The sequence below is a fragment of the Grammomys surdaster genome, unplaced genomic scaffold (assembly GCF_004785775.1).
Source record: "Grammomys surdaster isolate TR1022 unplaced genomic scaffold, NIH_TR_1.0 373, whole genome shotgun sequence".
In the NCBI taxonomy this organism is placed as follows: domain Eukaryota; kingdom Metazoa; phylum Chordata; class Mammalia; order Rodentia; family Muridae; genus Grammomys; species Grammomys surdaster.
Genome location: NW_021604792.1, coordinates 6,640,225 through 6,666,569, shown reverse-complemented (window position 1 = coordinate 6,666,569; position 26,345 = coordinate 6,640,225). Strand labels below are relative to the sequence as shown.

General features: G+C 40.2%; 1 protein-coding gene across 2 annotated transcripts in view; it reads right to left on the bottom strand.

Annotated features, from left to right (window-relative positions):
* Dusp16 (dual specificity phosphatase 16) overlaps positions 1 to 26,345 on the bottom strand; it is a 75,628-nt gene that overhangs the window by 19,762 nt on the left and 29,521 nt on the right. For both annotated transcript variants that reach the window (XM_028781005.1, XM_028781006.1), the window contains exons 2-4: positions 20,601 to 21,192; positions 18,291 to 18,429; positions 1,100 to 1,263 (exon numbers count right to left, since the gene is read on the bottom strand). In XM_028781005.1, coding sequence (XP_028636838.1) covers positions 1,100 to 1,263; positions 18,291 to 18,429; positions 20,601 to 20,828 — 531 coding nt within the window. In that variant the 5' untranslated portion in view covers positions 20,829 to 21,192. The remainder of the gene's footprint in view (positions 1 to 1,099; positions 1,264 to 18,290; positions 18,430 to 20,600; positions 21,193 to 26,345) is intronic.

Sequence of the window (26,345 nt, the reverse complement as noted above, 5' to 3'; positions counted from 1 at the left end):
TACATAAAATATTTTTAATGATACTTTCAGTGATTGTTTTACCTTCCTACATCATATAGTTCCCTGAGAAACTCCCAAATCAGCACTAGACAATGCTGTCAACCCAACACCTATGCAAAATAAATAAATAAGCACTAGTCCTGCCAGAAGCGAAATAAGATGGCATGGAAAAAAATCAATTTTGCATGTTAAAAGGCCACAATAAGCCACATAAAGAATGTGAATGGCAGATGTTTAGTGACAGCTTAAGTGGGTCACTCCAGACACACAACAGAGCTTCAAGCTACTCTCAATAGGTAATTTATGAGAATATTTGGAGTATTTAAATATAAAATTTTAAAAATTACTCTAACTGTTAAGAAATAAGAGAGAAAAATAATCAAGAAACTTGAGGGATGGAAATTCAGCTCAGTGGCAGAGCTCCAGAATTACAAAAGAAAAAAAATCTCATCCTTCAAATAACTAGATTCTCAAACTTTTCCCATTCTAGATATGAAATAGACATCAGCAACTGACATTAATACAGTACAACCAACTGTTCTCATTTCAACTAGTAAAGACCAGAGAACAGGAGATCCAGCTCAAGGGGAGGCCCCAAGGCCTGACTCTATTACTGAGGCTATGGAGTGCTCACAAAAAGGGGCCTATCATGACTGGCCTCCGAAAGACCCAACAAGCAGCTGAGTCAGATGCAGATATTTACACCCAACCAATGGACAGAAGATGGTGACCCCCGTGAGTGAATTAGGTAAAAGCCGGAAGAAGCTGAGGAGGAGGGCGACCCTGTAGGAGAACCAGCAGTCTCAATTAACCTGGACCCCCCGCCCCCGAGATCTCTCAGATACTGGACCATAAAACAACCCCATCTTATTTCAAGTTTCTTAGAACTATGAGGAAAACAAGCAACAACAATTTGGGTGTCATATGGCAATAAATACCATCAAAGTAATATTCTAAAGATGATGCACCATGTAGCTAGGGGTCACACTGACAATGTTCCCCTTTTTGGGATCACAGAATGATTCATGACAGATAATGGACAACTACTGCTTTTCCCGCTGCTACTGACACACAAAGAAAGGTGTTGTGAAGCACCCACCTTGTTGAGGACATCTCGCTGGCAGCCAAGATAGAGATTGGGAAGAATTCGAGTTGGCCCAATGTTGGCAACAGGTAAGCAAGGCTGAGATATGCAGGTAGGGACTAGAGTGGATTTTCCTTCACAGAGGCCAGGGAAACAACGAGAGAACTCAGCAAACCCACCTAAGAATAAACATTGTAAGATTATGCCATGTACAAAGTAAAATAAACCAGCCCTCTGGGAACTACTTGACTAAAACCATTTAAAACCAAAACATCAGAAGGTACAGATCCAAGCAGGTACCACTATCTATGCACACATTTCTTCCTTTAGCTACTGATGCTAAAACTGACATAGAATCCAGCTGAATTATGGATGGGCAAGTTCTGAGGGCACTGAAAAGAATTCCTGTCCTTTTTCTGACAGTCTCTTAAAGCTTCACAAACTCTATGACATACGGTCTCCCTTTCTCTCTCCATACAAATGTTATTTTAATAGCAAAGAAGTAAAAAATAATTATTCACAATAGTAAACAAACAGATATTTTAAAAAGTGGTAAATTGAATGTTACTTTTTTAGAATAAAAATAATATTGTAAATTCTTCTGAGATTCAACTTTAAGTCTTTCAACCATACAAAAGAGTTTTGGTAGTGGTGATGGGATAAGACAAGGTCTTGAGAAACCTTCAAACTTACTTTGTGGCTAAGAGTGACCTTGAACTCCTCTGACCTCAGTCTCCAGTACTGGGATTCAGGCTGTACCACCCTGCCTCATCATTTTTCTTAAGATATCAGTAACATACCTCACTCATTAAAAATGTCTCTATAACCAGTCTTTATAATTCTGTAGCAGTTAGTCAAGGCTCCAGAATTACCACTGACTTCTAGAACTGTTCATTTTTCTAAGCACTACAAAGAAGTGTTGTCAGATCCTATATCATTCAGAGTATAAGATTTTTTTGTGGCAAAATCTGGGGTTCATATTTAGAACTTGGGCTTGTTTTTTTTTTCCCTCTCTCTCTCTTTCCCTCTTTCTCTCTCTCTCTCTCTCCTTTTCAAAAGTGGATTGGGGGATATGGAGACCAGAGGATGACTTACTGAAGTCAATTCTCTTTTTCTACCATATGAGCTCTCAAGCTGGGACTCAGGTCATCAGGTTTGATGGCAAAGGCCTTTCCCTACTAAGCCGTTAATGGCAGTCATGTGGTCCACCCTTCTATTTCTAAAGAACTGCCCCATGGTCTTCATTAAGTGTCAGAATCTTGCCACAATTCAATAGTGAAATCCATGTAGCACTCTGATTGCCTCTGAAGGGGAAAGGCATGACTAAGGTTTCACAGGACTTTCCAGTTTAAATAAATATTCCTTTCTATCCAAATGAAAACACAGGAACAAAACTGTTCTTGATAAAACTCCTTACTATCCAAATGGCTACCTCTTAATATCTCAACTCAGGAACACTGATGGTTAGAATTATAGAAAATACCTGTTCAACTCACATATAACTCAACTGGACTCGTATTTCTGTCTATGCTCAGTACAGAGGCAGATGCAGTGAGCTACAGTAGCAGGAAGTTATAGCAATTAAGATACCAGCAAAGTATAAGACAACATTCCTACCTCCAGTCCACATATTTGTAATTGTAAAACTGTTCTCACACATGAACAGTTGAAAAACCTTAAGCTAAACTGGTGGACAGAGCAGGTGAACTAGATGCACTGTAGAAATTCCAAATTACTTTGTATCATGGCAAGGCCCTCAAGATCTATAGCTGTACGTGTATTTTCACCATTTCTAAACATGACCTGCAGCCATGTAACACTCCTTGTTATTTCATACTGCAGGAACATCTCCACTCCACCATGTACCATACACGCACACACAGAAGTCCAGTGACCAAACTGTAGGGAGAGCAAGTGCCTATATCCAAGCTCACTCCTAGCTCAACACATTCTACATATCTGATGTGGTAAAGTTACTGCATCCCCAACTCAGTTTTCTCATCTATAAAATAAGAACAATTCTAAAAGGATTACTTGGCAAGCCTACAGTATTCTGTGTGTGGCACACAGCAAACACTCAAGCAGGTATCAGTAGCTATTACTCCATGATGCAGTCCTCCTCCACCCTAGCACCTCTTTAGGATCTCCTAGGACACAAAGTAAAAAGGCAGAGCCTCTCCGCATTAGAGTCTAAGGTTACATTTCCCAAGGATGCTACAAAGCTCTCTCGTCCTGGAAGAAGCTGACAGAGGGGAATTGTCTAAAAAGTAAGAGAAACACTGCCTATCTCATCTCCCTGAGAGAGTCACCACAGCTCCTATTAACATATTAAGGACTCCAAGAAATATTATCTCCGAAGAAAATGGTTTGAATACTTAAGTCAAATAAGCATTTCCAAACTGATTGAACCATGGATTTGAAATCCCTCTAAAATCTTTAGCTGCTAGTGGCATTCTATACAAGCAAATGCTAGACTGGAACTACTGACTGCCGTCAGTTAGACTTCCTCTACCTACAAGTGTAACCACAGACGATCTGGGGCAGGCATAGGCTCACAGATGTCCACTGTTTAGCATTTCTCCCCGTATTTCTGGTTATAGAATACAGTTGCTGTTAGGTATGACCCAGCAACTGGGTCTTACAGCAACATAGTGAAGGCTCTCACATTTCTTTGCTTAGCTTATACCAACCAACAGGTACTATTTTATAATTAATTGTATGATTGAAATTTTAACTTCTATATGTTGTTATTTAACCTAAGAATTATTTCATAGGACATCTGACACTAAAAACTAACAGAACCATGTTCCAGTAAAATAGTCTCAGAGAAAGAGAATCCAAAAATAAAAAAAAACTCACCTCTTGAATTACATTTTAAATTTGCAATTAATCATATTGAAAAGTAACAACAGAATATATTGCACTACAATTATTACAAGCAGTGCTAGGATGACAGGGGTGGCCCACCATCCCTGATTTTACAGGCATCATCTCAACTTTCATGCTATGAAGTAAATGTCATTTCTGTTCCTATTTATACACAAGAACACAGAAGCTCAGAATTACATTCTATAATACTTAGGAGAGTTAAGGTATGGGTCTACTTCTTAACTATTCTAACGTCCCTTTGTGGGCAGGGACAGCCTTACTGTTATCTATGGTGTCCAAGCCTTATGACTCTGATTTGCTAGTTCTTAGTACCAATCCTACAATGGGTAGAGGTCTCCCCCAAACTGATGAAAGAGTCTTGCCTTCCCCAAAGAGAGGGAGAGGGTGTGTGTGTGTGTGTGTGTGTGTGTGTGTGTGTGTGTATGGATGTGTGTATCAGAAGCTTCAGTTAGAGAGTAGAAAGGCAAGGGGACCCAACATAGCCAGAGATAAGAGATTTACTAAATACAACTGCTGCTAAAATCTCTTCATGGGGGAGATGTAGACAATGTCTATTAGGCTTACTTACAGAGCAATGGGAGATTATGGCCAGGAGCATGGATGACCCAAAAGCAGCCACACTTGAAGGTCTGTATGATGGTTGACTTCTCCCTCATATACCCCTTCCCTAATCCTTCTCCAACTATATATTGTAGCCCTTCCTGGAGACCAGAAGCCACAAGCAATTAAGGCAGAATTGCATACAACTGATTGATAGTGAGGCTTTGTTGCTAAATAAAACTTAAGTTTGTTTGAGTATTTTCAACTAATATTTAGTACAAACACTAACAGTCAGACTTTGAAATACTTAATAGATTTCAATGAAATTGGAACTTTCATTTACTGCTCAGTCTGGCTTGAAATGTTCCAAACTGTGCACTTCCAGAAAATACTACATCAGGCAAAGAGTACACTTTCCTGCTCTTTATCTATGACGACACCCACTCTGCTGACATCCTCTTTCATTGACACTGTTTTCCATTCACTGACCTTTCATTCACTGTTGTATTCTAGTGACCCCAGTTTCATTTCATTAATTAACAACAGATGAGACACGGAAGATCTACCCTGAACCTTTAGAGGCTGTCTGTGGCCACATCAGTAAATGAGTCTCAAAATAGCTAAACTATCCCTTTCCCTTTCAAAGATTCTCTTGCAAACAAGATCTCCATCAAAAGAAAAGAATACACAGCTCATTTATATGAGCTTTGTTCCTAAGAGCTGCCAGATACAAACTAAAAGCAGGTTATCTGACCTTGTTATAAAGCTTGCCGTCCCAAGCAATCCAGGTTGGTGTATTACAAAACCTGTGACAGCAGTTCACTAACCCCTTTCCTTATGGAAAGCCGTATTTTAAAAGTTATCATGGACTTGTCTTGTTAATACTACCAACCTTCTCTCCACCCTACATTCTATGCTTGTTATCAGCTAAGAATGTAGAAAATGTAAAATGGCAGTAACACAAATGTATGTTGAACTTCAGAATAGCTGTACACTGCTCCCTGGGGTTCTCAAGTGTGTAACAGGCAGTTAGTCACAGTCAGAGGCTTCTGGTCTGGAGAGAAATGGAGAGGGAAAGACTGACAGACACTACAGTGCTGCTGCTTATTGTTAATCTTCCACCATCCAACCGAAAGACTGTGTAGAAATAAAAATATATTCCTTTGGACAGAGAATACATTTGCTATAGCTTCAAAGGCATATGTCATTTATATGTCCCTGTATTCTCACTCAGCCAAGAAAAAGTTCTTCCCTGAGAGTACCTCCTTCACAACGACAATCAAAAGTATTATTTTCTGTTAAAAAAAAAAATCACTATGTGGTGGCGCACGCCTTTAATCCCAGCACTTGGGAGGCAGAGACAGGCGGATTTCTGAGTTCGAGGCCAGCCTGGTCTACAGAGTGAGTTCCAGGACAGCCAGGGATACACAGAGAAACTCTGTCTTGAAAAACCAAAAAAAAAAAAAAAATCACTATGAAGTATCAATGCATTGTGGTGGGAGAAAATATGCCAAGTAAAATTAAATACATAAAATTCTACTAACAATTCTGATTACTTCTCTTTCTTGGTTCAGGTTCATTTGTAATCAGCTGTAAAAGTTATTTTCTAAAAGTCAAATATTTACATAATTAACAAAAGTGACACTTTACTACAGCACAATAACACTCCATTTTTAATTAATTTTTATTTTACTTTTGAGACATGATCTCACTGTGTAAGCATAGCAGTTCTAAAATTCACCATATGGGCCATACAGGCTTAAAATTTGCAGCAATCTCCCTGCCTCCACATTCCAAGGACTGGGATTAAAGGAGTATACACACGCATGTAGCTTCTCAATTTTTCTAAGTCTCAAATTCTAAAAATCAAACCATATCCCTTTAACCAAGCTACTGACAGATGTCACCTACTCTAAGGCTAACTCTCTGCAAGGAGAGAGAGAGAGAGCTTTCACCCCGTGCTTTCATCAAAACAGACGAGTCACTGGAGCTGTGTTAGGTGACAAGAACTGCCTACCATGGGAGGCAGAATTAAAGAAAACCATGTACCCCATCTTCTAAATTAGTTTTATGGATATATATAGAAATGATATTTATATAAAAATTTTACTTTCTGAAAAAAAATTTTCCCAGATATCATATGTAAATTTAACTTTAATCATTTTTATATTATTCATGTTTGTATCATTTTTAAGATAGTTCTCTAATCTGATGAGTCCATAAAACATTCAGTGACATAAACAGAATTCCCTATTTGTTGATTCTAGAATGTAGTGCAAACTGAAGCAGACCTTACCTCTAGAGTTGGCCTCTCATTTTGTTTGCTTTTGTTGGGGTTTAGCATATACCCCTTTTATAAAATACTGGGATGCATATGAAATCTACACACATGCATATAATATTTGATCATATTAAGAGTGGTTTAAGTTAGTTTTTAGAAAATGCTGAATGTTGGCTAGTTTACTGATCATTTAACCTGTCAGACAATACACTACTAACCCTAGAAACAACTTAGCTTAAATACACTCCTCCAGGCTTTTAACAAATGCCTCAAATAAACAAAGATCTTTCAAAAGAGTACAAGGACTGAAGAGGTGACTCAGCAGTTAAGAACACTTGTTGCTCTTCCAGAGGACCCAGGTTCAATTCCTAGCACCCACCTACCTACTTAGAACCATCTGTAACTCCAGCTCCCGAGGACTGTGACATCCTCTTCTGGCCTGTGCAGGTATCAGAGATACACATACATGAAGGCAAAACACCTGCACATATGAACTTTTTAAAAGTTTTTAAGAATGCAACAAAAAGAAAGGAATACAGCCCAAATTTACCATCTCCCTGCAAAAGTTATCAAGTGCTTTAAGATTTATTCATTTATCTTGTATACTTAAGTACACTGTCACTGTCTTCAGACACACCAGAAGAGGGCATCAGGTTCCATTACAGATGGTTGTGAGCCACCATGTGGTTGCTGGGAATTGAACTGAGGACCTCTGAAAGAGCTGTCAGTGGTCTTAACCACTGAGCCATTTCTCCAGAGCCCAACAAATGCTTTAATAAGTAGGAGAACCAAATCTACAGAGACAGTCCTGTCTGGTTCTCTGGTACAATCAGGATAACAGCAGCGTCAACAGAAACAGTGACTTCCTGGGAAGGGAGGATTTAGGAGGAGTCTGCTTTCAACAGCATGGAAGGAGAGTCATTACGGAGTCCGTGTATGTTCATTGTTACCCGGAAGCCAAAGTTCTCAGTTTCAGTGTTGGTGTTAATGACCTAAAGTCCAATCTAATATTTCAATCCCCTTTGGTCACTTCAATTAATAGATATATGGATATCTAAAAATAAATTCAAGGCCAAAATCTCCCTCTTGTGTATCCTGTTCATGTTTGTTTTACTCCCCCCATGCCCAGTCACCTCAGCAACATTCACTTGGGAAACCGACATTGTGACTTTCCTACAGAATGTCTCTCTCTCTCCTGTTCTCCTACTATACTATTTTAGCTTAAAACCTCATACCTTATACTTGAATAAATTCAGTAGTACCCCTCTTAAAACCATTTGTTCTTTCTTTCTTATTTGTTTATATACTCTGTTGCCGCATAAAAATTACAAAATAATGCTTCGATGTTATTTCCTAACTATTTATATAATAAAATCTAAAGATACTCTTGTGGACAATATAATCTCAGTCTAATATTCAGACTATTGCCCCCTCACCATCCTACATGTACCCAATATAGAAAGCTGTACTTTCTATTAGATGAGTACCTGTCAAGTCAATCCTTATAATTCACTTCACATATTCTTCAAAACCACAGGTAAGCACAAGTGACACCTCTTCTACAACAGTATGTTCCAAATTTTTTTTTTTTTTTACTTTGGCCAAGAAATACATTTTATATCAAAACCTACTGAACATATACATATATTTACTGCTAAAATGTAAAATGGTAACATAATCTTCCTTTGCTGTATTAAATGCTGACAGGTTATATTTCATTTCACTGAAATAAAAATATACATTCTCCCCTAACCAGTGTCTCTGAATATGGTCTTGTTTAGAGGTTCTTTCTTTTAATTAAAGAAGTTTGACTGATTTAATTGGAGAGGAGATCAGAGAACAACTCTGGAGCTGGTTCCATACGACTCAGGTTCCCAGACTTGCATGGCAGGTGCCTTTACCTGCTGAGCTATCTTGCTGGCATCTCATTTAGTAGTTCTGTGAAATTCACTTGGTGTGGCGACACGTATCTGTAATTCCAGCGAGTCAGGGGCTGGCTGAGCAGAAGCCAGAGTATAAGGTCATCTTGGCTAGAGGGCAAGCTCACAGCCAGGCTTGGCCATGTGAGACACACACACACACACTAAAAAGTGAGTTTTACAAAATTCATACTGGCGATTGAGCAGAATTTATGAATGACCAATAACTGTGAATTTGTATATTTGTGTATATGTGTGTATGTGTGTGTATGTTTGTGTATACTGACCTGTCTTATTTCTAAAGCTATAATTCACTGTGAACTACACTCTATAATCACTTCACCATTTAACACAGTGCCTAATAGCATATAATTAGAATTCAACAAATGTTTATTGACTCTTTCCTTTTTACAATGAATAACTGTTGATGGACGCAAGTTTTGTATATTTTTAGTATTCAAAACGGATTTCCTGATTCCATTCAAAGACAAAAATTACATTGGCATGGGTGGGGGCACAGAACCTGTTTCCTATTTGTAGACTACAATGTCCCAGAGACTCTTAGCATGGGAGAGAAGTCACAGAGCAAGAAAATAATCTTCTGCTACCAAAGGGAAAAAGAAGGTAGTTCAAGTGAATGCCACTTCTTCGATCAGCCAAAAGCAACACTGCATCCTTACACTTCCTTACCCAGGGAACTTTTACAAACACTTACATAAATTTCCTCAGACATCCTAAGTGGCCCAGGATTCCTATCTTTGTGGCTCCAGGAATCAAAGGTGCATCCCTTAGGAAACCTTGAGGACAACGGTTACAATCACACCCCAAGGAGGATGAGATGGCTGCTGGAAGCATGTTAAGTGATTGTCAAAATACAATGAAATACAATTATAAATCAAATCAAGGTAACTCTACAAATCAAGAGAAAAAGTAAATGTAAGTCTTTACTCCAGAGAGAGAATGATTCACTCAAATATATACAATCTGTGTATTATAGTCTTTTTTAACAGTCATTAGCTGAGTCTGGTGGAATGAACCCATTATCCTAGTTATTTAGAAGCTGAGACTGGAAGACTGCAGGTTCAAGGCCAGCTTGGTCAATTTAATGAGACCTTGTCTTGAAAGTAAAAAGATAACAGCTAGGGGCATAGCTCAGTGACAAAGTATTAAGCATTAGGCCTATGTTTAATCTATGTTAGTGCAAACAGCAATGAAAATTTTGCAATGAAACGCTGTCCTCCTCTTCGACCAACTTTACACCTTCATAGAAGACTTCAAAAGGCATCAAGGCAAGAAAATGATCCCTACTCAATAGCCCGAGGAACAATAGAAACAACTGGGACACAACTCTGTTGGAGGGTATTGATCACACTGTGAACCCTGACACTGTGTTACTTACTGAAAAGCCCTGTTTCTAGTTGTGGTGTGGCTCAGCCCTTAGAATTTACCTTTAATCCCTCTGGCTGGAATACAGACGTGATTTGAGTACACACCTTTAATCCTAAAGAATGATGTCTAATTGAGGGGCAGACAGGGTGACAAATTAAAGGTTTGACAGAATGAGTTGCAGATAGGATGCCCCCTCCCCAACTCTCACAAGAAGAGACAGGAAGGAGAGACTACTTAAGAAAGCAGGGGCAGAGGAGAGAAGAAGGCAGTTTTACCAGGGCAATAATAGAGAGACAGGTTACAGATAGAGAACAGGCAAGACACAGGTGAAAACAGAACAAGCCAGAAAATGAGGAGGAGCCAAAAGATCAGAGCATATTGCCAAAGTTATGAGGTCAAGAAGAGCAATTCAGTCAGAGGCCAAGAGAGAAGCCAGATTGAATCAGTCAGCTTCAAGAGGAGTTTGAGCCAGAACAGCTAAGTTGGATCAGCCAGTGAGAGTTCAAAAAGAACAAGAAAGAAAAAAAAAAAGTCACTCAAGAGCCTGGTGTGGTGGTGATATACACCTTTTCTCCCATCACTTGGGAGGCTGAGACAGGTAGATCTCTGAATTTGAGGCCACACTGGTCTACACAGGGTTTCGGGACAGCCAGTGCTACATACAGAAACTGGTCTCAAAAAACAAAACAAACAAATCATTCAGTAAGCATGCACTGTAATGTGGACATAGTGCTAAGCCAAAGGACCGGTAGACCAAGACAGAGGCCCTTTCTGGAGTTGACAATTTAGTCAGACAAATTTTAGCCAAATAATAAGATCAAAACTTAAATTAATTATGGTTGGTAGCTTAAAAAAAAAATGTGGTAACCTCATAACCAGGAGGTTTAACATTATATCCAATGTAGGGGACGCCTAGATAAGTGGCGGAGAGATAACTTCAGAGGCAGAAAAGAAAAAAGTTTTCTGTGGAGGTCCAGAAACCATAAGGCTGCAGATTCTAAGCAAATGGGATAAAGACTGACAATCTAAAAAGGAAGGGAAGAGAAGAAGAAGAGAGGGTGAGAGGGAGAAAGGGAGGGAGGGATAATATAGAAGAGGGAAGCAGACCATAGAGGAGAGAGGACAGGGAGAAGAGAAAAGGAGAAAGAGAGAAAGCAGCTTAGCTAAAGTCAGAGAGGCAGACAGAAGTCAGCCACTGTTAAATTAAGGAGTCTATAATGTATTCTAAGATTACTGACACATATTATACTGAAAAGGGAAACAATCTGGAAATAAAATATATTCAGCTTTGGCTCCAACTGTGCATTATGGGTGGGAATGTGGCAAGTCAGAGGAGGTGAGATGAGTTAGAGGCTCCTAGAGCATTCTGAGAGAAATGGTGTTGGCTGGACTGAGGTACCAGAAAGATCAAGACTTCTTACAGACAGACGAAAGCTCCAGTGGTGATGGAGAGGTGACAGAGGTTGCAGCCAAATCTCTGACAGCTCACAACGCCCACCACATCTAATTAAACTCACGTTTAAAGAGCATGCATAATTTAATATCAATTTGTCTAAATTCCCATTTTTTTTCACAGAAAAAAAGAAAAACCCTCCAGTCTCCTCATTAATCCCCGAAACCTATCTTCACTGCTGTTTGTTGTTTTTAATCAAGTTATGTAGCCCAGGTTGACCTCACAACCCTTCTATGTCAGCCTATTGAATGCTGGAATTACAAGTAGGTGTGTACCACCACACCCATTTTATGTGGTATTGGGGACTAAATCCAGAGCTTTGTGAACACTAGGCAAACACTGTGCTACCTGGGCTATATCTCTAGCTCCTGGCTGTATATATTATTTGTAGAAGGGGAGTGTGTCATGGCACATATGTAGAGTGAGAGAACAACTCTCTCTGTAGGGTTAGTTCTACCTTAATGTGGGTTCTGAAGATTGAATTCAGGTCACCTTTTTCTTGCGTGTACGGTAGAGGCTTTTCCTCACTGAGCCATCACATTTCACTTCTCCCACGCTGAATTCAAAGGAACCGTCACACTCAAATATTACTGTTTTTAAGGTTCAACTACAATTCCATTGCTGTAACTAAATCTCCCTCTATTTCTATGGACTACACATTGAATCAACTCTTATACATCACAAAGCACATGTGTGCTTTCCTTTGTTTCATTCTGTTTAGACATGTTTCCCAAACTAACTAGGAGACTCTCATGGGCAGAGACAACCCTTTGCTCTCCCAGTGGCCCCTTCCCTAGAGCCCAATCTACAACACAACCACAGATGTGCCCATCAGATCCTGAGGGCCCACAGTGAAAAAGCCAAATATGCCTAGACCTGGCCTCTCTCCAGAGCACAAGGACACTAGTGGGATAAGGCAAGACTGACGTCACTGCTGTCTTCCAGGTGATTGTACTTGGCTTGTAAAATATCAGAATGAGGAAAACAAGTAAGTACTTTCGTTGGCTCTATAGCCCATGTTATCAAAGACACTGTCAGGCATGATATCTCAGTCACTGGTAACAACTGCATGAAAGACAATATAAACAATTCCATGAAAACTAAGACTCAAGGAACACCAGGCAAATACATGGCAAGAAGTACACAAAAGTGATTCCTTTTCTTCTAGTTTTTGTGAGGTATAACTTGCAAGTAAAATGTATATGTTTATAAGTAACTATTTGATATAAGTTATTATGCTTGTATTTTTTACGGATATAGTTATAACATTACATTGTGTTAGCAGATTTCACGTATATAATGCATTATTAACTATACTTACCACATTGTAACCTCTAGAAACCTACTCAGCTAATAGCTCAAAAGGTCTGCCTGTATCCTTCAATCAATATCAGCCCCATCACTCCTTTCTGGTTTTATGAAACAGTCTCACACAGCCCAGGATAAATCACCCTAATCTCCTGATGCTTCTGCTTCCACTTCCCAGGTGTGATTACAAACATACACATCTGGCTTCAATTCTCTATTCCAGTGACTTTTTAGACTGAATGCATAAGTGGATCTGATGTAGCGTTTATACTTCTGTACCTGGCTGATCTCACTCGGCATAATGATTTCCTGGTTCATGTTGTTAAAAAAAAAAAAAAAAAAATCAGCATGATTTTTTTTTTCAATCCTGAGATTAACTCCAGAACCTCATCTATGTTAGGCAAATGTTCTACTGCTGAGCTGTAACTCACAGCTCTTTGTTTTTTTAAGGGTAAACAATTCCATTGTATATGTAAATGTTAATACCTATTTTCAGTGTCTCTGAGTCATTTCCAGTTTGGGGGTTTTTTGTTTTGAGATTTGTTTGTTTGTTTGTTGTTTGTTTGTTTTTGACAAGTAGCAACCAATTCTGAATAACTGGAGTGCTTTTACTGAAATATATTATTTCAATCTCTTACCAGATGTTACATATTTTGGTATGGAATGACTGAAAATGTTCTTTCATTTTCAAAAGGGAAGAAGCATCAAGAATTATGTAATAGAATTGATAATAACAGCACAGATGGAAAATCTGCAACCAGAAAAATTGTGTTATGATTTCCTTGGGAAGCACAGTAATTAATTCTGTTAAACAGAAACTTAACATTTATTAATAGTTATTAAATCACTCTAGACCCCTGTTTAAAATACAGAGTCTCAATATACATTTTCACTTCAATCTATACTAGGTAAGATCTCCTCAAGAAATAAGTATTTTTCTTTTTATCATAGAAAATAGTAATTTAGGATCTTAACTGTGTTCAAAGACTTAATGTTTATAAAAACTCTTAGCAATGTACTTAAAACTATCTCTCACAAAATATTTAATAATTTTTTTCTTTTGTAATTACTCTAATCTACTGTTTTGTATAGGATGAAGTAGTTATACATTTATTTGATGAGCCCCTCTGGCTAAAATAATTTAAAGATTTGAATTTTTATGTACAATATTTTTTATACATTGTTTCATTACATAAAGTGTGAAGATCATGACTCTAAAATTCGCAAGAGGCTGACAAAGAGTTAAAGAGTTTAAGTCTTAAAGAAGTCTTAAAGACAGAAAAGGTGTTTAAGAATAAGCATCCTGGGAGAGAGAGCTCAATGGTTAAAGCACTGGCTGCTCTTTCAGAGAGCTCTGGTTCAATTTTCAGCACCTATGTGGTAGATGTGGTTTGAATAAAAAAAAAAAAAATGGTTCCCATGGGCCCACAGGGAGTGGCCCTGTTAGGAAATGTGGCCTTGTTGGAGGTGTGGCTTAGTTGAAGGAAGTACGTTAAAGATCAGACAAACAAACAAAGCAAACATCTTAGAGCAGGCATGATGACTCAGGCCTTTAATCCCAGTATTTGGGAGGCAGAGGCAGGAACATCTCTATGAATCTGAGGTCAGCCTGGTCTATGTATTCCAGGACCACCAGGTATACATAGAAAGGTCTGTCTCAAGTGGGAAAAAAAAAAAGACAAAACAGAAAGAAAAATAAAAAGTATCCTTAATTCCCTATCTAAGCTTAAGAAAAGTCTAGAAGATTCTGGAAATATTTGTAGGTAGGAGCCTTAGGCACATGGTGAAAACATGGAAGAGTTACTGAATCACCATCTATATGTGAAAGAGCTGAAGTCTGTCATGAGTTTTATCTGCTGTACAGTTGTCCTGTCACTCATTACAGAACAGCAACAAGCTAGTGTATAGCTGAGTGGCATAGTACACAACCGGTGTTTGATTTCCATACTCACAGAAAACAAAAGGAAAGACTGTGAGTGTGTAGGCCTGTCCTCCCCTTCCTTCTAGAAGCAATGGGATGATGACCGTAACCCCAGGATCTTACATGTTAAGCAGATACTCTACCATTGCACTCCATGCAAAGCTGCCCTTCTGCTTTTATCAGTAGGGAAGAGAGCCAGGCATGGCTACACTCACCCAAAACTCCAACACTCTAGAGGCTGAGAAGGAAGACTGAAAATGCCACGCTAGCACACATCAGTAGAATATAAGAAAGTGGCAGAAGTAGAAGTAGGAAGTGGGTGTGGGTCACCCCTAACCAAAACAAAACAAACAAAAAAACCAACTGGATTAAGAGAAGATAACAGAATAGTATTGTTTTTCTGTATGCTATCTTTTAACCTACTTGTTATCAAATTAAGTCATTTCCGTGTCTTTTCTACATTAGTATAAAATAAAAACCTGAGATAAAATGTTTTTTCTCCTTTGTTTGTTTGTTTGTTTGTTTGTTGGAGTTCTGTGAAGTAAACCTAGCACTCTTACATAAGAAAAGCAAAAAGACTAAGATTATAACGTGAAAGTCAAGAAATGAGTTTGTTTTTTAAAGTTTTCTTAAGGTTAGCAAAACCTAAATAGCTGATCATAAAAAGTCAGTGTTAGCAACTGATTATCTTGTCTTCTAGTTCATAATGATGACAGTCTTCAAAGACGACTGAGACAGACTCCATGTGTACTCTCTGATTCTGAAGACGACTGAAACAGACTCCATGTGTACTCTCTCTCTGATTCTCACAGAGATACTGTCGTCTGAGGAAGTTGAATATCTATTTCTTGATAGTTGGGAAAAAAGAAAACCAAAAAACAACTCGAGTTACAGCACTTTTCTAAAGACATTCAGCCATGAGCAGTAGAGAAAAAACACAGTCCCTGTTCTTCTCAGCTTCAAGGAGCGTATCAACAAAAATGTCTGAAACCTAGGTCACCAGTGCTAGTCTTGGCCCCAAATCCACCAGAAGAACCTGACTCCTTCAGAGCACCCACTGTTCTTTTACTGCTCCAGTCTTGCTTTTCTTCCTTCTAGCCCTTCCTCCAGTCAATATCTAAGGTTTATATTAAAGGTAATATCATTAAGTGTTTGATAAAGGTATTATCAAACACTGAAAGTGGTTCTTTGTAGTCTCTCCCTTCCTTACAAGCTTGAGTTTTGCTTCTGTGGGGCAAATGGCAGGAATACACACACGATCCAGTACAGGGAAGAGCAGCTGCGGCCCTGGTGCTCTACCTGCAGTAACTCCTACACACCTTCCCTGGCACTTTGCCCATAACGCAGCACTCCATACATCTCGGAAGCCCTTCTCGAATGAAACGGGAATGAGATGTTCTGACTCCGGGTGTTAGAAGATTGGTCCAGCTGGTTGGACTGAACCTGTATTCTTTCTTCATTGTAGCCCAGTGAGTGCCACTCCCAAAGCCACACATGATTGATAAGAACCTTGTCAGAAAACAAAGGAATGTCCTTCAGCAAAGGGAATAAAGGCCAAGTAGGACGCCTACTCTAGAAACTCACTGTGAACACACCTACAGAATGGCTGTCTGCTGACCAAAGTGTCAGGTCAGAGCTCTCCACAGGACAAACGTTTCAAAAAAGCAAGGTGGGATATCCTGACTTACAAACCTTTTAAAGACTGGGTCAGGAGTGTGACTCAGTTAGTACTGCGCTGTGCCCAGCATGAAAGAGCCCCTGCATTTTGGGGTTAGGGAAATGAGAGCACAAAGCCTGAACTCCCTAATGCACTCTGAAATAAAGTCCATCACAGTAGCTGTAAAAACTTGAGTACCACATCTACCCTTAGTGGAACTCAAAAAGTTGTTCTATCTAACCCACTTACATACACCCTTAAACGTGCCTGTCGGGATAAGTGAGAGGGCAGGGGTTGAGCAGCTCACTGCTAGAACATCTGCTTAGCATTACACACACACACACACACACACACACACACACACACCTATCAGCAGAGACAAGACAAAACATAATCATAGTCACAGAATTATGTAAGCTACATTCTCTAAAAAGTAGGCTTCACTTAAGGATCTATACAGAGACTTGAGAGAATCACAGCATAAATCTAAGGTGTAACCAGAGACGATCTGGGGGTTGAGGGAACACAATGACAAAAAAAAAAAAACAAAAACAAAAAACAAACAAACAAAAAAAAACCTATCCTTGTTCCTAGAGAACTGAAGCAAAAATGTGTGAAAGAACTGAAAATACAGGAATCTTACCTAAACCATGGAGTTTCAAAGTGTTCACAATTTAAAACTGTACACCAACAACCTGTTGATCTTAAAACTAACATGTTTATATTTCTAATAGCTAATTGCCAATAACTAACCAAGCTCACTGTATCCTCCTTCTAATAAACACCAAAGGTGAAAAATGATAATACCTATTACTATCTTTTCCTAGGTCACATTTTAAAAAACATTCTTGGGTATTACAGCTGGAATCTGCCTGGTAGCAACTTTATGTTAAGATCCTATGCATTAGTCAATGTATTTCCCATTCCTGTGAGCCAATCTGCAACAGGTAAGCAAAGAATGAACAGTTTGGAGTCCATAAGATGCACCTGTCACAGTGTGCTCTCTCTCTCTCCTCTCTCCTCTCTTCTCTCTCTCTCTCTCTCTCTCTCTCTCTCCCTCTCTCTCTCTCTCTCTCTCTCTCTCCCTTTCTCTCTCTCTCTCAGGGAGTGTAGTCCTTCCCATATGTTGTACAGAATTACTCAGTTGCTTAGTATTTATATATTAAAACCTTTTTCCAAGCATAAAAATCAAACAAAAATATATAAGTAAATAAGTTTTAAAATAGTCTATGAATAATTAAAAGAAACAGTCTGTAAAATTTGCTTTTGATTTCATTGTTCATGTGCCTGAGAAGGTGAGCTTATCTCTGGAGTCTCCTTCAAATATGTATAGTCAGAGTCTGACACTGTAATGCTTGTCTGGCTCTGGCCAAAAGGTAAGAAGTCATAAGAGCGGAGACTCAGATCACTCAGTGCTCTTACACAGCAGGTACACAGAAAAGCACCAGAGAGAGAAGCAAGTGGCTATGAGGTAGCCATATGTGACATTTCCAGCTAATAGGACACAAAGAGGCATTTTAGTCAGATCAGAATACACTGACCCAGCCAGGTGTGATAGTTCACACCTGTAATTCGAGTACTAGGGAAACTGAGGCAGAAGGACTGATTCAAACTTGAGGCCAATCTGGGCTACATAGTGAAACCCTGCCTCAGAATCAAACAAAAAATAAAGTAAAACACCACTTCACAAATTTAATGTGAAGGAATAAACGTATTCAAGATCAATGAAACCTTTCTATCAATCAAAAGCTGTAACTGACTTTACACATCAGTTGTAAGCATATGGGAAGGACTGCTTACACACAATGAACTAACAGGCCAAGCCCTTCCCACTGGGTCCCAGACTCACCTGCAAGCAGGTGAACAGAGTTGAAGCTCTTCTCCAGTTTACCCAGAAGTACAGTGAGAAAGCAGTCTGACGATAGAGAAGCAACATCTTGGGAACTTTGATCATAAACTACCACCTTCTGATTGCAGTCAATGTCAACCTAAAATGCAAATGTGAAGCTTGTTAAGGAGGATGACAGGAGCCTAATATGGTTGTCTCCTGAGAGGCTCTGCCAGAGCCTGACAAATACAGAGGAGGATGCTCTCAGCCAACCAGTGGACTGAGCGTGGGGTCCCCGATGGAGGAGTTGGAGAAGGGACTGAAGGAATGGAGAGGGTTTGGAATCCCGTGAGGGGAGCCACAGTATCAACTGGCCAGACCCCCCCAGAGCTTCCAGGGATTCGGCCACCAACCAAAGAGTACACACATGGAGGGACCATAGCTCCGGCAGCGTATGTGGCAGAGGATGGCTTTGTTGGATATCAGTGGAAGGAACAGTCCTTGGTCCTGTGCGGGTTTGATGCCCCAATGTACGGAATGCCAGGGCGGGAAGGCGGGAGTGGGTAGGTGGGTGGGAGAGCACCCTCATAGAGGCAGGGGGAGGGGGTATGGGATAGGGGGTTTCCGGAGGGGAGATCTGGAGAGGGGATAACTTTCAAATGTAAATAAGGAAAATATCTAATAAAAACAAAAAAGAAACAGACAAGAAGGCAGATGAGAGCCTGGCATGGCACTGCACACTTGCCATCCTGGTCCACACTTGCAGCACTTGGGAGGCTGGAAGGAGAAGAATCAAGAATTCAATGTCATGCTTATCTAACACGAATTCAAAACCAGGCTGGGCTGTTTGTCTCAAAAAGGGATTGTGGGTGGGGTGGTGGTTTGAGAATAATTATCTAATAAGTTACTGGTTCTGTAGGAGCTCACATTTTACTGGTCTTGAAACAGTTAATGGCTTCTTATTTCAATTAACAACTTGAATAAAAATGAAACACAATTTACTTGCTTGTATGGTACTTTTCAAAGGCAAAATTGATGCTACTTTTAAGATGTGCTAAAAATTTGATAAAATAAAATGGTAAAATTCACAAATGATGTAATTTGCAGAATTAAAAAAAATAGTTCCTACAGGAGACTGATGAGCTATCTCTGCATAAAACCTGAGTTTGGTACTCAGCACCCACATACAAGGGTTGATTATAGTGTGTGTGTGTGTGTGTGTGTGTGTGCGCGCGCGCGCATGTGTGGCATGGGGTGATCTCTCAGGTTCACTGGCCTGCCAGTCTAGTCAAATTGCCGAGTTCCAAGCCAGGAGGATACCTCAAAAGGAGGCAGATTACATTTCTGAGAACACCCAAGCTTTTCTTTTGGCTTTCACACACACACGCACACACACACACACCAGGAAGGACATCAGCTGTTTACTAAAAGATGCATTTATCAGGTGTTCAAGGCCAACCTTAGTTAGCTATATAGCAACTTTGAGAACAGCCTGAGCCATATGAGACCCTACTCAAAAAAAGGGGAGGAGGGAGAAGACTTCTCTAACACATATACAATACTTCATTATCCCAGTAATAATTTCTTTCTGAACATAATGTCTTAACCAACATTACCACACATCAATGTTACTTCCACTTCTAATGATTAGTTGTTACTTTCAAAGACCTTGAAAAGAAGACTTTCAGTGTGTTTGAAGATAATAGAATACAAAATGTTGTTTAAACTAAGACAATTTCATTGAGATATTAATATATAAAGAAACACAGCATGTGTCCAAATTACAGTAAGTTAGCTATTCTGTAGAGTCTAAAATGGACTTTTTTCTTCCCATGGCATTTTTGAGACAGGGTCTCACAATGTAGCCCAAGCTTGCCTTGAACTTGTAGCAATCCCCGCCCCCAGCCTCCCATGCTAGGATTACAGACAGGCATAAGCCACAATGCCTGACTTAGTTTAAAATATTCTTAAAGTGGGGCTGGTGAGATGGCTGGAGCAGTTAGGAGCACCAGCTGCTCTTCCAAAGGTCCTGAGTTCAATTCCCAGCACCTACATGGTAGCTCACAACCATCTGTAATGGGATCTGATTCCCTCTTCTGGTGTGTGTGAAGACAGCTACAGTGTACTCACATACATAAAATAAATAAACAAATCTTTAAAAAATATTCTTAATGTAACAGCATGATTGTTAATTTATTTTTAGGTATTGCAAGGTTACCAAACCTAAAAGCAACCAAAATTTCCTCAAATTACTTTCTATATTTACAAAAGAAAATGTTTCTTGAATTACTATGTCCGCTTACTTAAAGAGTCCTAAAAGGAAGAAATTACCTCATGTCTTGCAGAGTGTTGGATAAGCTCGGTAATTGACACTTTGTCCTGCTGCAGCCTTCGCTTCATCAGTTTGGAGCAGTTGATATTAATGGCTTCCAAAATGTGGGACGTGTTGTATTCCACAAATGGCCGGCTATCAATTAGCAGCACTTTTTCTGTTCCACTTTCCAGCAAAGCCACCAACCTCTCAGTAACAATTTGAGTTCCAGTCATCTCATGGGCCATGACAACAATAAGTCCTCTTTCCCCACCTCGTTCTTTAATTCGCCACGATGATGTAATGGTGCTGTGCTCAAAGGCTCAGCCACTCCATTGTACTAGAAACATCTGAGGTCAGGCTAGTGGTGACTGGCAAAGGGAGAGTTAAACCCATCTGAGCAAGAGCCCTCCAACTGAGTGTCTCTGTCTCTTTCCTGTTGCTGTCCTCTTGCAAAGGGCTCCTTCCACAAAGCAGTCCCTCACATTAGATTCACACAGAGATGACGGGAATAACCACTCCACAACAAAAGCTGCTTTGGGGCAGCCAGGGCATTACATCATCCTTTACCTTTGCTCCCTTACTCCAACGGCTTTCCACTGGACTGACACCCTATATGAAGACAGAAAGAAACAACAGAAAACAAAACATGGGGTCAGAAAAATAAGGATGAGTATCAGATCAGAGAGTGTATGATTCATAATATTTACTTCATTAGTCTAATTCCATACTTAATGCACTGTTTCATTTGAACAAACAAAAAGAATTAACAAGACAATGGCTTCATTAAAAAGGGGGTATACTAACCTCAAAATATAAAAACTTCAAAAAATAAAAAAAGGAAACAAGGCATTCATAATTATTTGAGATCCCAAATTAAATAATTTGTATGACATTTATAGAGCCTAGAAAAAGCAGTCCAAGGTATTAATATTCCAAGTGGTTTTCTTCCACTCTACTTCTTTATGCCTTGAAAACAGTACACAGAACAATAGCAAAGAATCAGATTATATTATTAGGAGGAAAAAAATTTTTTCTGCTGGCTTAAGAATTCCTGTGATAAGGGCGGGGCAAACAGTAGCCCCTTAAGAAGGGCAGGAAAACAAGGCTCCACAGATTACAGCTGCTTTTTAAGGAAGAAAAGGGACAAACATGGCTGATGGCTTGTCAACAGGACTACAGAAGGCCTGCCATGTACCCAGCTCTGCGGCAGGTGGGTTCACAGCCACGATCCCACCAGATGGGGTCTGTCTGGTCCCACAGCCAGCTCTAGCCAGCTCTGCACATAAATACTTTGTTCCTTTTAAGAAGACATTACTGAGTAGATCAAGGCAGTAGCAATCTACTTTCCTGTACAGCCCAGCCTCCACCTTTCTCACAGAGCCTCATATAGATGCACCTGAGAAATCTTATTTTATGAATCCTACATTTAATGTATTAAATGGCCAGTCTTGTCTTCTAAGCACCGAGTTTTATTACATTGTGTTTCTCTTCAATATGCTTTTATGTCAAAGAGGAGCAAGAGTCCCCTCTCATTTCCACTGAAGGAGCTCGAGCAGGGGATCTGCATTGGCAATCAACAAACTCTTGCAAAGTACCCAGCATGGTGACAGCACTGAATAAAGTCCTGACTGCTCAGTGACACGGACCATGTCAATGTAAGGTCCTGCACAGAGAAGGTCTGACTTCCAAGCCAGAGCTTCTACTACTGGGTTACCCAGTTTTCCCTCAGCACCTGCTCCACAATGGGACTGGACTCAGGAAGAATGATGCGACTTGTCCACAAGAGTGCCCCGATGGCACAGAAAGCAGAAATCTGAGAACAAGAGCAAGCTGATTCCACCAACAGTACTGAGTGTGGTTGGCTCCACTCAATGATGACATCAGGAAGAGACAAAAAGCAGTGATCTGGGTTAGGAGATCGGGAGACAAAAGGAGGGAGAAGATAGCAAATACACACAAGCTAAATTAGAAAACCATCTGCTTCCCTTCAGCAGACAGTTCTACCAGGTATGAAAAGGTCAGAGCTGGCTGCTGCAGATACAGAAAGACTCTTGTCCTAACCGAGAAAGGATCTCTCTGCTCAGCCACTCTAATAGGGAATACAACAAGCAAAGGAATGAAAGTGAAGTAAAATTGTACATATTCAGTATTGTACTAAAACCAGCTGGAGTCCTCGTGTCCCTTTATATCAAAATTTTGATTTTCTTAGTCCTAACTGGATTATGTGGCCCTGCCAAAGGGTAATGGAGAGTAAAGTACCAATGACCTCCAGCTCACTTCTTTCTTTCTTTCTTTCTTTCTTTCTTTCTTTCTTTCTTTCTTTCTTTGGGTTTTTTTTTTGGGGGGGGGGGTTCGAGACAAGGTTTCTCTGTGTAGCCCTGGCTGTCCTGGAATTCACTCTGTAGACCAGGCTGGCCTCGAACTCAGAAATCCGCCTGTCTCTGCCTCCCAAGTGCTGGGATTAAAGGCGTGCACCACCACCACCTGGCTGCAACTCATTTCTTTTTTATTTATTTATTTACTTACTTACTTAATTTACAATCCAGCCGTTACTCCCACCCCTGGTACTCATTTCAAGTAGAAAATTTTTCAAATTCTATTGATTCTTTGTGAATTTTGTATCATGCACCCTACTCCCATTCATCCCCTTCTCCTTCAAATCTTCCTTCCACCCCTGCAAATAAAGTACCCTCCAAAAGAAAATAAAGTAAGATAGAAGTAAAAAAAAACTCTTGGCATGGAAACTGTGGTGTATTACAGTATCTCACCCAGTATAAACTCTTGTCCACAGATCTCTACTTGCAAATGTTCACTGCCATGAGTCATTGGTCTGCTTTAAGGGTAGCTGAGTTGGTCAGCTCACCAGCTATCCTGAGCCTACACCACTAAAGAGAGTTCTCAGCACTGCCACAGCTAGCTCATCCACTGCTGTGGCCAGGAATGGGTGGGGCAGCTCTCCTGTTCTTATATCCTGGGGCTGGCTTTCTCACGTCTTCGGCCACCAGGGCAAACTACTGTGCTGCCCAAGTGAGTTACAGGGCCCGCTCTCCCAAGTGCTGCAGCCAGTAAAGGGCAGGGCCAGCTCTCCTGCTCTCATGACCTTGGGGCCAGCTCTCCTAAGTGTGGTGGCTGATGAGGGGCAGAACCAGCTCAGCACAATGCCTAAGACAGCAGTCCAGATCAGGGATATCTGCATGGCCTTTGGCAGTAACATAGGCTTAGGACATCAATACAGACGCTGGCTGCCATAGGGCCACAAACCAGATATGGGCCCCAGCAGCAGCCTTGGCCTAGATGTCTCCATGACCTCAGGTGGCAACACCAGCCACTCAGATCAGTGTGTCTCTCTGTGGCACCACAGCCCTCCACATGGTCTCTGGTGGCAGCCCAGACAACAGACATCTGCTTGGCCTTTGGTGGTAACCTGGGCCTCAGACAGCAACAGAGCTCCCAGCTGCAGCAGGACCACGGACCCAGACATGGCCCTTGGTGGCAGCCCAAGCCAGGATACCACCATGGCCTCCTCATATCTGCCTGCTCCTCACCGCCTTTCTCCACAGTGTATAAACCCTTTCGCTTTGCATCTCTACACCACACACTCCATCGTCCCCATCCCTCCGTCACACATTTGTCCATCACAGTGGCGCCCACAGCAGATATGTGGGTGTCCTTCTTCTGGCCACCCAGATTAGCGTGGCCCAGGCCAGCACTTGGGTGTCTCATAAGTAGAAGTTTCAAATTAACTACTCATGGTCTGCTTCCACCCTACAGGAGGGGTTGTAGATCAGCAGATAGGGTACCTGTTCATCACTCATGAGACCCTGTTCAATCCCTAGCACTCCGTAAGCCAGATGTGGTGCTGGACACCAGTAAACTCTAGCACTTGGGAGGTAGAGGCAGGAGAATCAGGAGTTCAAGGTCATCCTTAACAGTATAGAGAACTTGAGGATAGCCTGGGCTACATAAGACCTTGCCTCAAAAATAATAAATAAAATACTTTAAAATTTTTTTTCAATTGGTGTTCATTCTCAAGAATGCTAATACCTTGAGATCAGAAGCATATCTGTGATGGTTTTGTTTTCAAAGTTTTTTGCATAAAGTGAGATTTGAAGATTTAAAGCAAATAGTTCATTGTTTGCAAAACCATTGAACTAACTTTACTTTCAATTTTTTTCCCTGTTTGTGTGGCATGTATTTTGTGTATGTGAATGTGGGCATGAGTAAGCCACAGTCAACAAGTGGAGGGCAAGGACTATCTTCTGGGAGTTGGTGCTCTCCTACATTCCATGAGGGCTCCAGAGATTCACGCTCAGGTTTGTCAGTCTTGTACAGCATCTTGCCAGCCTCCACAACATTTCTATTCAAGTCCATGAAATAAACATTTTTTAGACTGAATCACATAAGCCTAAAGAGCCTAAACTCTTATAACTACTACATAGCCAACTTTAAAAGCTTTTACTTCCTTTTTTCCACTTTTTAATAAATATTTAAATGGTTCAAAAAAATCTAAAATTGTGTGCATAACATATCTACATTGTTATCAAAGTAAGTTATACTTTGATGAAGGTGTTGTTATAAACTGCCATGATCCTGAAACTCCAACACTATACTGAAGTTTCTTATATTCATATGTCGTAGATGTCTCTTACCTGTCCTTTATACACCTAACTGGTAACCACTGCTAACAGTAAGTAGCTTCTGATTTCTTCCTAAGATTGTTTAAAATAAATATAGAAAATACAATGTTATTTTTCTTCTCCATTGTTCAAGTATTACACGGAATATGCATTTTTATGTCTTGCTTTTTCTTCTATTCATAATATTTCAATTTGATTTCTTTAAAACATTACATCTAGAAATTAGCAGGCAGGCAGACTAACCATTTCTTGGGCCAGGGAAATGGCTCGGTTTGTAAAACACTGGCTCTGCAACAATGAGGACCTGAGTTCGGATCCATAGCACCTACACAAGGCCAAGCATGTCCTCTAACCCCAGTGTCCCGCCAATAAGATTGGAAGCAGACACGGGAGAATCCCCAGAAACTATCCGGCCAACAACCTGATGCTTACAACAGGTTCTGGCCCTTCAAGTGACAAGCACGTATCCATACCTACGGCTGTTTTCTGACATCTGATATGTGGTTGATATCATGCACACAGAGTCACAAATACACACACCATACACATATAGAAATGCCATTCCTAGTATGTGAATCAAATGATTTATGCTTTATATGCTGTGACTTCTAACATTAACAAAAACTGTGTAACTTCCCCCTTAAATTTATCTTTTATGTTTGTTTTCATATGTAATACATCAAACATTTTAGATTCAATGAGAAGATATACTGGACTTCATGATAGAAACAGTTTAAGTTTTATCTATCAAAATTCATTCTATATCTAATTTTGAAACTATACCAGTGAAAGATGCAACTAACACTGTTATGTGTGAGAACTGTTGAGGTGAAGAAGTGGAGCTGTGTTAAGTAAAGGGACAATATAAATACTAATATCGTAAGAGTACCAATTATCTGTCCTTAAAGTAATTAAGAGGAAAGGACATCTAGGTTCACTTTCCTCAGTCCCTGCAGCCCAACCCAGGCACACGCACACACACACACACACACACACACACACACACACACACACACACACGATAAGCATCTTCAACTCAGCTGTGTAACTTGCCCGTTCTGGTTTGTTTGTTTGATTGTTTGTCTGTTTTGTTTTGCTTTTTATTTTGAGATGACCTTGTAAAGT